The following is a 13,861-nucleotide window of genomic DNA, read 5'->3' as shown; positions in this document are numbered from 1 at the left end:
CAAGGTACAAACTCAGCAAAGACGATCTTAAAGGGCAATTCTGCTTTATTTCAAACTGTGTATTTACTATACATGCCGATTTTGTGGCTGTATGGGCCATGCTAATGTTGCACTTGCCGGGTCTGTTGTATAAATGTAATGGGGCATATTGTGGCAATCAATGCAAGCTTCCTACAGCTGGCCATAAAACATGATTGACTCAAATCACTTCTCTCCACAACAGCCACATATATGGGAAATAGGACAGTTTGAAATAAACCAGATTTAAGATTTAAATGTTCACTTCAGCCTGTCATGATATTACCAAACACCTTACATAAGGCCCTAAAAGATTTGGAGTTTGTGAAATGCGGCTCAGATCACATTTCAAACCACACTTTGTGTAGCTGTATTTTACCTGTTATAAACCTGTGACAGTGATAAACTTAGGTTTTTGAATATGCTGAAAAGATCTACAGTATATTTGTTTAAAAAACTGTCTAAATAAAATTTGTCCAAGCATTTTTAACAGTGAGATTGTGCAAAGAATCAGAAAAATAACTGCTAATATGAAGATTTAATATTCACAACCTTGATTTTTTCATGCAGAGTTTTTTTTCACAGGTTTATATGCAACTAAGGGTTTTGAAATTGTCTCTGAACATCACTTCACAAGCTCTGACTTTTATTAAACTTTATTTGATCCACAGTTTCAAAATTGTCTCTGATGTCAGTTGTTTCGATGCAGCATCTTAAGTTTGTATTAATACCAGGCATAAAGAAAGACTTTCACTTCATGTGAGTCAACTGTAGCCTGCAAGTACCTGGATGGTCTTGTGTATTTTTGTCCAATATCTGTTTTAAGACAATTCTAGATCACTTTAAACAAGTTATACAATATTTCATATGAATAAATTTAATCGTTTCTCACAAGCCACTCAAAGTATTTCCACCTACTGTCTAAACCTCTAAATATATTCACATGTCCAAGTTGTTTCAGTGAAACACCGGGCTACTCACTCTGTCTTTTTCTACTGGAACGTTTGAACAAACTCCACTAAACCTAAAGCAAGTACACTGGTTAAGGCGTGAATGTGTATGGTGCTATGCTACACTATATGCTCCATAGTGGTGTTTCCCTTATAACAAACAGCACTCAAACTGATGGAACCGCAGGTAAATTCACATCAAATTTACGTAAACTGTTCCAAGAAATTTCTACGTCTACCATTACAAAGAGCAATGCCGTCGATCTCTCGTGTTGTTGACAGGATTTCAGATCACTGATCATTTAGATTTAATGTCAATGCAAGTATTATGTAACTGTGTGTATATTGTGTTTACAAATTCCCTGCATTTTCATAAATCTTGTAATCTGCAGATAAAGAACATTTTAAGTTCCAGGCACTCACTTTGATTGCATTAAGCACAACATAACATTTTTAAGGAGTTGCACAAATTGCAGCAGCCAAAAAGAGATATGTACATATGTTCATAGTTTTTCCTTTTTTGTACAGTACCGACTGATGTAAATACAAACATAAATATACTCTTTTAAGAACAACAATATGGCTTAATGTGCACAATGTAAATAAAGATAATGTACAATGAAAGTGGCTAAGATCACTGGAATGGCTTTGAAAATGTTTGACCAAGACATCTGAATAATAAACTTGTTCTTCAAATGCAAAAGGACACATAATGGCAAACTAATACGTCACAGAATTTTTCTTCTTTTTGAAAACATAGTATTTTTCTAACAGTCTTCATGTGTAAAACAAACGGAAACTATATCATCAGTTGGAAGTAATACATAATTTGAGTGCAGCGTTAAAACGGTCGGCCCATTAACTACCCAGTGGGCTGACATCTGCAGCTGAATCACGTGGCTGTAAACAAGAATCAACTGCAAACCCAGAGATTCAAAACTGTATCACCTATCTCCATCCTCTTGTCCTAACTCCACCCGCTTTTTTGTTACACTATCACTGCAGCAATTCAGTCTTTTTTGTAGGCGTGGTTGACTCACCTTCACCGGAGTCTGACACGTTGATGGGGCTGTCCCTCGAGAAGACCTCTGTTGACTCCCTCCAGACGCAGTCTGCAATGGTTTTAAAGGAATGGTTTCCACACTTGGGTCGCACCTTCTGTGAGGCATTGTTGACAATCTGTCGGCTGTTGGAGGTGGCTATCTTTATCTTGAGGGCAGCATCCACACGGTCCACTACAGTGTAAGTGCCAATGCTGCCGTCCTCGAAGCCGATGATGATATTTAGGGCTCGCTGGGAGAGAGACAAGTAGGTGGGAGTCTTGTATAGCGAGCATGTGCCAATGCTCTTTCCATCAGCAAGGCGCATCACGATCAGATTGGACACGACACCGGCCTCATCGTCTTCATCACAGTTCCGGAAACAGACGTATACCAGATAACGGCCATCTCTTGATAATTTCTGACGCCAGATTATACCAGCAGCATGGACAAGTCTCAGCTTTCCACTGTGAAGGTCCAGGACATTGATATTCTCATCACCTTTGGAGACAATTCCAAGTTTCCCATTGGGTGAGATCTGGAAATCCTCTAGATTTTTCAGAAAGTTGGATGGCAGCTGGACTCTCCTGCAAACTGACTCATCTGCCACACTCCAGATGAAAACAGTCTCTGTGGATGTGATGAACACTACACAGTCAGGACAGTCAGGAATGAGCTTGAAGTTTACAATGGTAATACCATCATCACAGACAAACTTCTTGGATACGCTGCCCGACCACAGGCTGACAGCGAGGAGCTTGTTTTTGGACGTTCCCACAAGGAAAGTGTTTGCTGTGGTGATCAGTGCATTTTGGAGAGTCACTAAAATGTTGCACACTTTGTGGCCAGTCGCAAGCCTCCAGACTCTGGATGCATTTTGTTCACAGAGGGATACCACAAACTGGTCATTGTGAGTGATTAGCAGCTGTGATATTCTCTGTCCATTGATGCGGAAGATGTTTTCTCCGGTGTTGGTTTGCCAAATGTACTGACTGGATTTGTCATCTGAAGTCACCATTAGATCCCCTGAGGATGTAAGGACACAGTTCTCAACTATGCCCTCATGCTTGAAGACTGTCTCAATAAAGCCAGTGCTGAAGTTCCACTTGTGGACAGCTTCTGAACCATCCATTGTGAACACATAATCCTCTCTGCCGGACAGCTGCAAGGTCTGGATCTTCTTGCCTGTTTTGTCGATATTGGACATAGCAGTGATTATGTCAATGTCCCAAACAGAGAGCACTCCACTGCTTGCGACAGAAAGCAGCAGGTTGTGGTGGACTGATTTAATGAGTTTGACAATAGCCCCTGAGATCTCAATCAGGCTGGCCATGCACTGTCCACTGTCCCTCCTCCAAACAAAGATGGAGGAGGTGTTCTCCATGGAGGCAACAATACTTTGTCCATTCTTGGAGAGAACAGCAGCCACAAAGCGTTCACTACGTTTGGCTTTGAACTTCTCCACCATTTTCCATACTTTTGTGTCCAAAACTTCTATACTTCTGGCCTTGCAAATGAGAATGGAGCGTTGGTCTTCAGATAACTCAATGCCCACCACTTCACTGTCATCCCCTCTACAATCATAGTCCTCCATCAGCTTTGGGTTGGTGACCTCTTTGGTGTTCCATACCGACAAACTGCCTTCATTGTCAATCATCACCATTTGGTTAAGGGTGTCCAGAACTAGAATGGACTTTACGAACCCCCCAGAAAACTCTGAGGTCATGGTGGCCAACTTGTCCCCATTTCCCAGATGAAAGATAGATGTAGTGTTGAGGTATTGGCCACAGAAGGCATACATTCCATCTGGAGAGCACTGGACACAAGTCACCTCATACCAACAATGAAACTGGTAGAGAGGCCAACCGTACAGTAGGTCAATGACGTTGACGTCTTTACTTGCTTCAAGCCAAGCCAAAGCATGATGGGTGGACAAAGTAAAACCATTGATGAAGGCCACCCCACCAGTAATGCCACCATGCTTGGACCCCTTGATTTCAACCTCAGATAAAAGGCAGGACTTGTGATTATCATAGATCAGTAGCGTGTTTTTGGTTGTGGCTACAACCAGATACTTTTCATCAGTAGTTAACCTGATTCCCAGCACTACAGATCTGGCTGTATCAATCTGTCTTAGAAGTTGTCTGCTCTCTACATCCCAGGTACTGACAGAACCATCTTCCAGGGCTACAAGGACTATGTTTGGAGCTAAGGTGGGCAGGATTTCCACAATCTGCATGTAGCTAGAGCACAGAGGAAGCCTCTCTGGACTGTAAGTGACATCCATAGAGGAGTGGAGAGGCACAATGGAGCAGTACTTTGGGCCATCTTTGTCACACTCCAGAAGGAGATGTCTGAGCTTGGGGAGAGAGGTGACAACTGGCAGTAGCCTTTGCTGCAGTTCTGCAGACAGTGATGCTGGGTTCTTCAACACTTTTACCTTGATGCTACGCAGAGTAGTGGCCAGGAATTTCAGCTCCTTTTCTTGGGTGTAGCTGTAAGCTAGGTCAATGTCTGTCAAAGCCTTTTCAAACTGGCCAATCTTGATCATTGTGTACAGCCAACTGAAGTTCATGATGACACCAAACATGAGGTCATCAGTACGCCCACTCCTGGTAAGGTGATACACCAGCTCTGTCATCTTTCTGTGGTTGACAAAGAAAATGTCAGGCTCCAAAAGGTTGCACTGGAACACCCAAGGCTGCTCAGGAGTCTGCCTGTCATAGGAGTACTTGTCAGAAGATGTTTTTTCATGGGACTGTTGATGGTGTGGGTTTTTGTGATGAGAGATGTTGAGGGAAGTGAAATGGTTGTTATCATAAGTAAAGATCTTCTTCCTGCCTCCTGACCAGGCACCTAGGAAGTACTCAGCTAGGAGGCTGTGCATTTGATGCACGTCCTCCTCATTGCTAAGATACAGCTTTTGGGCAATGAGATGCAGGTGTCTGTTGGCCCAGACCATCAGGGTGACATTACGGACTTGACGTTCCACCAAATATCCCTCAAGCTCCTCTTTCAGTCTCGCAACTAAGTCATAAGAGATCCTCAAAGGGTTTTTAAGGTAAGTTGCCACAATTACATCACCAAGAACTATGTTATCAAGGGACAGAATATCTTCCAGCTCAACCTCAGTCAGCCCAGCCTTGGCCATGGTGATGTACCCTAATGCTCTAAAGACAAATCGTTGGCCCAATTTGTTCTCCACTGAGTAGAACAGCTGTTCTATGCTTTCATGCACTGTGGAGCACAGGGATCTGTCATCCACATCTTTGTGGGATCTCCAATGAACCACTTCTCTGTAGATAAGGTTGACAAACATAGGTAAAGTACACTTGGCAAGTGCCTCATTGACATAGATCTGTTGGCCTGAGGTGACTTTTCTCTTCACCCCCAGCAACTGCTGTTTTAAGGTTTGGCTGCAGACCTTGCGGTCTCTCTGGATTAATTCCACATAATATCCCTCATCATGGATAAAGTGTCGGAGCTTCTGCAGGATGCCATGTTTATTAGGCAATGTTGAGACTATAATGCGGACAGTCCGAGGCAGGTGTATGGGGAGCCACCAGAGCTTGCGAGCTTCGTCAGCTTCTGAAAGTTGCTCTAGGGCATCCAGGATGATGACCAAGGGCCTCTGGAATGAAGATTCCCCTAGAAGGTTAATCAGGAGCTCCCTCATCTCCTGTATCTTGTTAGGCAAAAAGTGGATCAGGCAGCGGTAGTTTATTGCAATCTGTTCACAGATGCTCTGGAGGAGGGTGCGTAGGTCTGTGGAAAGCTGGCTGGAACCAATGAAACGAACAATGACCACTGGGTCAGTTTCAGGGCCCATTTCTTTCTGCAGCCATGTGTAGGCCTGAAAAACAGCATTGAGAGAATGATTTTAGAACAATTTACTGATGAAAAATCCATAATTTATTAATAAATATGATAATTAGATAGGACTCTAAACCATATATCTGTGAAGACCTGACACATTTATTTAAAAAATAAAAAGTTATTAAAAGGTTGGAGACATTTGCTCTTGTTTTTTTAATCTATAAAGTTTACCTGCGTTCTACTACGCTTGGTCAGGGGACCAATAATCAATGCTTTAACCTGAGGGCTAATTCAAACTAATTGTAACAGTAACAGTGTGAGGCTGAAATCATTAGCGCAGCAAGGAGGTAAGGTTTAACCCAATGGGATACTATGTGCTACACCAGAAATGTATAAAACTCTGTAATGTTAATTTCAGCATTCTCAGTTATTAGTGCCTAGATTTTAATTATTATACCCTTTTTCATCATCAGAGATATTCTGGCTGAGCATGACTCCAAATTTGATGCTTCATTGATATTATAATCTCATTCATGAATTCATTAAATGGCGCAGCTGAGATTTTGGGAGACATTAAGATGTTATTTGACACTTTTAGGGCAACAGAGAGGACGCCTACTCCACATTTAGCTGTTGGTATGTGTGAGTGAGTGGGAGAGAAGAGGAGAAACAGAATCTGTAAATGTTATGTGTAATTTTAAATATGTTTTATGTGTGTCTGAGTGGTTAAGCGTTTGTTTGAGGAATGACAACTGTGACTGGATTTCTAAAACTGTTAAAATATACGTTTTTCCAGATGTAAGATATAACCATAGATTACACAGTTAAACTGCTGTAACAATAAACAAATATAATTTATGTCATGCAACTACAATTACTACAGTGAATACAACAATACAATATCCAAAGAGACAAGATACAGACCTATAAAATAGAGGTTGCACTTCCTTAGTTTCTATAAATCTGTATGCCTATGCACCAGCTGAATTCCCACTATTACAATCAACCATAAATGAAAGTCTACACAACTTTAATTAACCTGCCTTACGTACAATAAATGCCAAACATTATCATGGGCCTAAAATTCAGCAGTCTCTGAAGACTCATTCCTGCATTGGCAATGTTCTTTTAACTGTGCCAAAGCAGTCATTGCATTGTTAGGAACCTATTAGATACTGCTATATATTATACTGTAATAGTCTATTTAGCAACTAAGTGTAATTTATCATCTGGTACATATTATTCAAATTCTGCAACTGTGTATGATTTGGGTGAAGATAAGAAAACCTGTTTTATCTGCTCATCCACCTGTTATCATGGCAAAACTCTATTTAGGCTGATAGCTACCAGTTTAATGTGTTGGCTTGTGAATGAAATATCTCCCTAATTCTTTCGCATTATCCTTCGTTTGGCCACTTTGCCATATTGAACGAAACTATTAAAGTGTGTATGTGCACCTGTAAGAAATATGAGCACTAAAATTAAACTTGTAATATTTTGTAAAAACATCAAATCAATTTTCTAGTGGGCTCATTGTGGCCTGAGCTCCAAAGTAAAGACACAAATGCTTCAGGGTTCAGCTGAATCAAACCAAAGAGGCTACGAGTGAATCACACCCTGTGGACCTGTGCACTTTAGCCCTCTCCAGCTTAAATCTATTGACATCCCTTCAGACACCAGGGCCACACACACAGTTTCTAAGTATTATTTCTTATTTTAACAGGGTGTAAGTACTAAATGGCTGGAGATAATAAACATGACAATGGCTGAACTTTCAACAGTCACAGTTATTATAGACATTTTTATGACCACAGAAGCAGGTTAAAACACATACAGGGAGGAAATCTAAAGTGTTGGTCTTGTCCTTCAACTTTTCACTAAATGATGAGGTGGACAGTTTCAAAACAGATAAAACACAGCCCACTCACAATATGGCTGTGATTAATCAGTCAGCTTCTCTGTGTGGGCAATAAGTCTTTAAATATAGTATTATTTGGTAGGTCATATGTTTCATTTCTTTTAGTTATAACCACCTTTTACTTTGTGAGAATTGCTAATTAGGTTTGAATGGTTAAAGATGATATATGTTTTACTGTGCATTTGTCTAATAACGCAGGTTTCTTTTCTGTTTAGAAAAAGGTGTTGTCCAATAGAGGATGTGATAGTCAAAAAACAAATGTGCAACAGAAATCAGAGAAGGCTTTCAGAAAGTAGTCACACTTGTATGATAGAATCTAAAACCGTGGTACTATTGCACTAAAAGATTTTATAACCTCTCCTATAGACCGCACTTGCATGATATGAATAGCCGTGTGTGTTAATATGACATTTATTACAAAGGTTGAACAGGAGGGGAAGATACGTGGGCGCTCTGCTGTGCGATTTTGGCTACGGTGTGATCTTAATGTAGCCGGGCAGCCAGATGGCGCACACAAAGCCACAGAATGAAGACGTCACATGTGCATGAACGTAAAGCAAACACACACGTACACATACTGTACATGCACCATTAAGAAACAAACATACGCAGACTTTGCAAAAAAAATCACTAAATGTTTAAAAAGAGCAAACCCAAAATTACTAAGTCATGTGCAGCTGTGGACAGACGTGCACGGACACACACTCATCCACACACTTGCTTAGCTTCACAGGAAATTAGAAATGTGCATGGTGATGGACTGTCTCCTGGCGGACACACAGATGGTCAAGCCAGGGTTTGATGAGGAGAAGAGATGAACAGTTGCACGCCCCCTCATACTCTGTTGTATGAAGATGGACACATGCTCCGATCAGACAGACAGAGGGGTGCGAGCGTGAACCCACTGCGAGAGGTGGCCAAAGTGAGGAGGGAACACATGAAATAAAAAAACACCCCAGTCTTTGAGTATTTTCTCTCTTGTCTCACCTGTCTGGCAGCCTCAGACAGCAGCAGTGTCTTTCCAGTGCAGGGGCCCCCGTACACCACTAGAGGGCTCATCCTGCTCCCCTTGGGCGGCATAAGATACTCTTGCACATAATCCAGTGACTCAGTCTTGTACTCGTAGAGTGCTGCGTAGGATTTACAGAGGGAGAGGTGCTGCAGGATCTCATCATACAGTGGGTCAGTCTCAGTGTCAAAGTTCTGCTGGACTGTGGCTTGGATGATATCCACCATGTCCTCGTAAAACTGTTTACACAGACCCTCCACATAGTGGCTCTCCACTTCTTGGGAATAGCCCAGCTTCATGTCGCAGTGAGTGACTGAAGAATAGACGCGCAGGTTGGATGCAGCAACAACTGTTGGGATGAATTCATCTCGTACCTTAAGAAGGCGCTCATAAGCTTCCTGGTTGCGCATGACGCGATCGCCGCTGACCACGATGTCCATGTATCGTGCCATCTCAGGAAGCTTGGCGAATCGGTCAAAGTTGGAGATCTTTCGAATGTAGCAGACACATTTCCTGAGAAAGGCAGGAGTTTGTTTTCCAAGGGCAAAGTCTAATTCATCCTCCAAGGCTGGAATAAGAGAAAAACACAACTTTTACATTTAGGGTGACACTTAGAGTCCTACTTAACTGCTACTCGATCTTGAGACTTACGACGGCCTAATAAATCGTTTATCTAGGTAGCCGATGAAAGTCACCACTGGATTAGGATGTACATCGTGCAGTGATAGCTGTCTAATAGATGTAGGATTTAGATTTCTTTCAGGAGCAAAGCTCAACAGATTTTAGGAGCTTTTACTCTCCGATTACATAGATTTCTCTTGAGCCTTATTTAAGGAGAAACAAAGTTGATAAAATCACATAAGCCAGAACTATTGAACTGTATTACAGGCTCCCCCAGAAAGAGTTGGTTGACTGAAACTGTGCCAGAATCTCCTGTGCAGTTTAGCTCATGTTGTAGCCTGCTAATTATGTGGGAGAGAGAGGAGGCGTGAAAAGAGAAGTTGGGACTTTCAAGAGATGGCACAACTTCCTCTAGACAGTGCAATCAGGCACAGCCTAAAGCCTATTACACAGTATAAAAACTGCATTTTAAACTTGAACAGCAATTACGTAATTACCTTTACATTATTCATGTCTACAGTGTAAAAGGCTACAAGCTAAAAAAAGACCATGCCCAGGTCAATAAAACAAAGACTTGTCAGATCCTTCATCTCTCACAATGATAGAATAAAGGATGTCTTAAAAGTTGAGTTTAGCGCTCTCCGAACAATTCAGTAATAATATTACCAGTGCTTCTTTTATAGACAGGAACATTAGAGTACATTACAGGGTGAAAAAAACCACAAGTGAACATGTTCTCTTGTGTTTTTTAAATGAATGTTTAAATGTTTTCAGGATGAACAAAATGGTTATTTCAAGACACTGATGGGCAAACTGTGGTGATGGGACTCGTAGAACATACAGTGGGGTTACCCGATAATTAGCCTAATAGTCACTGAAAATACTGCATAATTAAATTAAAAACAAATGCTGAAAACTCATGAATAAAAATGGGAGCAGTGGTCTTAAGAGGCTTAGGAAATCTCTTCAGAAAGCAGTGTTTTGTGTTTCAGCCTGACATTGCGATGTGCTGGTTGGATTAATTACCATGAGGTGAACATACAGTGTGATCAGTCACTGTCATCAGTTGAGCTGAGTCTGACAGATCCTGATTGAATCTCATCTCATGCTATTAATTTTGTAAGTAGATGACAATCAAAACAACAGCCTTGCTCATGAAACATGTTTGTCATGTGATTTTCCACCTGAAGGTTAAAGTTATGTTTAAAAAAATATATCTATTTTTTTTAGTAAAGATTTATTTAAGAGCTGCACCTGTTTATGACTGATACATCTGCGGATTATTTTCTCTATTTAATTGCGATTTAAATCTTTTGTCCGACAAACCCAAAGACATTCAGTTTGGAATCAAAGCAAATCTTCTCATGTGAGAAGCTAAAATTATGATGATTATGATTTAATATAAAAATAAATGAAAGGAAAGTCAGAGAGAGAGACATGCCACCCATCATGCAGTAAGGCATGTTCCAACTTGAAAAGCAGCCATCAGGAGACATGACATGAAAAGACGAAGAGAAAGACGAAGTTGACCTGAAACGAACCAGAACAAAGAAATTTCTTGGCCTGAGCGGTCTTCATGGTCCCCTTCTCTTGAAGCTGCAGCACCGCCGTTCGGAAGATCCTCTTGATCTCCTCTGACACATTCCTCCAGGCCTTGTCATTCTTGGTCTTGGCTGTGCTGCTTGACTCCATCTGAGCAGGACAGGGGGCAGGGAGAGGACAGTGTGACTTTCCAGCTGAGGAGGACTCGCATCATGTACACAGGGAATGTTGCCATTCTTGTTTTCTGAAGTATTGCACAGAAACATGCAGTAACAAAGGCCATACTGGTCTTTGTTTGTGAAGACAGAAAGCATCTTTTTTTTAGTCGACTCCTAAAAATGTGCACGTCACAGACATGATTTATTCTAGTTCGATCTTCACGTAGTAACAACCTTTCATGTCAAGCGTTTTTAGCAACCTGAAGTGTGTTAAAATGCTTTACTGTAAGGTTTTTATGACTCGAGTAAAACCCAAGGCAACACTGTAATGCAGGTTTTAAAAAACTCATCCAAATATTTTATTACATCGATAAAGTTGTGGAGAAGATAAGGTTTTCTTTCAAGTTAACTGTGCTGAAAGAATTGTTGTTCAGTGTCTTTTATGGGTCATTTGCAGGAAAGCTACTGGTATTTTAAAGTGGCTGAAACAGCAGGTTAGTTGGACTTACAGAGTTCTGGTAGTTCTTAAGCATTTGGGCTTTGGGTTTGAGGTAGTATGCGGGTGGCACAGAGTTTTCATCCCTGCAGTACCACTCTTCCAAAATGTGTGTGTCAAGCCCCGCCTCCACAGCTGCATCCAAGATCATCTCAAACTCTGCTGATTCCACCTCCCCCGGCACTCGGATGCTGCCGTACTTTTCTCCCACCAGACCCTGGTGGTGTGAAGGAAGGAAAGAAGGACAGAGGGCAGGGAGGGTGAGAGAGACAGAAAGAAATTGTATATTAGCATTCTCTCGCAAACTGTTTTAGACTCCTGGTTTTTAGAGCATTGGCACAGGATAAATGGGTAAAGTTGTCTCATTACATAGTTTTGATATGAAGAAAAAGAGGCAGAATACTAGTCCTGACCAAACATTAGCTTTTGGTACTTATCTGTTGTTATAAAGACATTTTGACCAGAGCAGTCCAAAGCCCTACCCATAATTCATTCTTTTCACTTAGAAATGGTGGTTTGTTCTGGTGCTGCACAGCAAATATTTGAATTACACAGCTTTGGCCAAATTTCCCTAATGCTCAGTAATTGGTGGCATTAAGAAAATGAGCAGATTTGCTTTATATAAAACAGATGGGCCTGTTTTAAATGAAAAGAAATGAAGCCATTAACGAAAGAGAGGTGTGTGAATTTGTGAGGATATTGTCTAAGACCGTGAAATCTGATTCAAGTGTGCGTCTGTGCTATGAGAAAACGTTATCATCACAGCCACTGTGTTTTGCACTCTGAAGCCAACACCAAGTCTCTCTCCACAATCTTTTTAGTCAGAAAGCAGAACGCTCAACACAGTAGCTGCATAATTAGGCATCATGAGATTAAAAATTGGTCTTTTCAGCCCACTACCATCTCCCACTCCACATGGCAGATCAACTGTAAGCTCCATTCTTCCCCTTGGCAACTATTCACATGCTTTTGAGTGACAGCTGATTCACTGCCATCAGAAACCATCGGGGCACGGTTCACGATATGTTTTATCAGTCACATTCAAGGACAATAGGCAAAGGTAACGACCAGATGACCAGCTGATCTTTACTCCATGTGTCATCAATCACATGAAGCTAAGGTGATAATGCATAGTGAGTGAGGGACGAGCCAAGTGACCATGAGCCCAGATCAGCAGGAAATCCACGTTGGTACACTCAAAGCAATGATGCTTCAAAACCACTCCATGTTGGCCTCTTCCTTCCCTTGGCATTCATAGTAGGAACAGATGCAGAGAACGAGCAGAATTAAATGATGGCATGTGGCATGGTCTGTAGGACTGCCCACTCTCAAAATCCACAAATGCCTGTGGTAGATTTATCTACAATCACACAGTTTTGTGTCCTTGTTGCGCAAATTTGGTACCAATGGTTCATTTTGCAGCATCTCTTGGATGTAGAAGACAACCTACCACATACAGTATCAGTTGTTTTGGAGGAGGTGTGACTTGCAGCACCCTGCATTTTGAATCCAAACTGATCATTTGCATTATGAGCATTTAGCTAACACACCTGTTTTAGTGAAACAGTGTGGTAGATTAAATGTATGTATCCAAAAAGAAAACTTCAGTGGAATAAGATCAAATTAAACAGCAGACTTCATTTCCCTGGTGAATTCCTCCTTTGCGCTCGCTTCCTGTCAAAATAGAGTTTAACAGGTAAGTAGGGCAGGTTGTTTGCTACCTTCAACTGTGTATGACAGAAAACATCATGAACTGGATTCAAGCCCAACATGTTGACGGGCGGAAATTCCACTTCACAGTGTCTGTACTCCAAAGATCATCTTTGAGCCAAGAAGGTACACTCTTTACACCTCTGTACAATTAGCGTCAACTGTTTGTAGTGCCAACAACTCCAACAGAGTGAGGCTCCTTCTCTCTAGCACCCTGGACAGTGACAGAAAGAGACTTTATCCTCACTGCCTCTAAAAACAAATATTACACTGGAAGATAAAAAAATCGAGATGAATCCAGATCACTGTGCTATCAGGCAATCTCTGCTTAAGCAATGGTTTCGCCCAGTCGTCTTTTTTTAGGGTCTTAGGATTGTATTTAATGTGTTGTACTTTACAGTGCCATCAACCACTGAATAAGAACTAAGCACCTAAATGCTGCCGTTTTGTACTTGGAGGTCAATCTAATCTTCCTATGTTAGCTACAACAGCCTACAAACGAGTAACTGGACTGTTTAGGGGCATTTTAGATCTTTTTTAGAAGAACCTGTGACGGGGCAGATTGTCTTTCCACCAGGCCCCA

At 41.4% G+C, this 13,861-nt stretch overlaps 1 protein-coding gene across 1 annotated transcript in view; it reads right to left on the bottom strand.

Annotated features, from left to right (window-relative positions):
• Window positions 1-631: 631 nt before the first annotated feature.
• nwd2 (NACHT and WD repeat domain containing 2) overlaps window positions 632-13,861 on the bottom strand; it is a 35,151-nt gene continuing 21,921 nt past the window's right edge. Inside the window, exons 4-7 of the mRNA XM_026312566.1 lie at window positions 11,582-11,785; window positions 10,914-11,064; window positions 8,730-9,319; window positions 632-5,861 (exon numbers count right to left, since the gene is read on the bottom strand). Coding sequence (XP_026168351.1) covers window positions 1,965-5,861; window positions 8,730-9,319; window positions 10,914-11,064; window positions 11,582-11,785 — 4,842 coding nt within the window. The 3' untranslated portion in view covers window positions 632-1,964. The remainder of the gene's footprint in view (window positions 5,862-8,729; window positions 9,320-10,913; window positions 11,065-11,581; window positions 11,786-13,861) is intronic.

Source organism: Mastacembelus armatus, chromosome 18 (assembly GCF_900324485.2).
Source record: "Mastacembelus armatus chromosome 18, fMasArm1.2, whole genome shotgun sequence".
NCBI lineage: Eukaryota > Metazoa > Chordata > Actinopteri > Synbranchiformes > Mastacembelidae > Mastacembelus > Mastacembelus armatus.
This window is presented reverse-complemented; position numbering and strand designations above follow the sequence as displayed.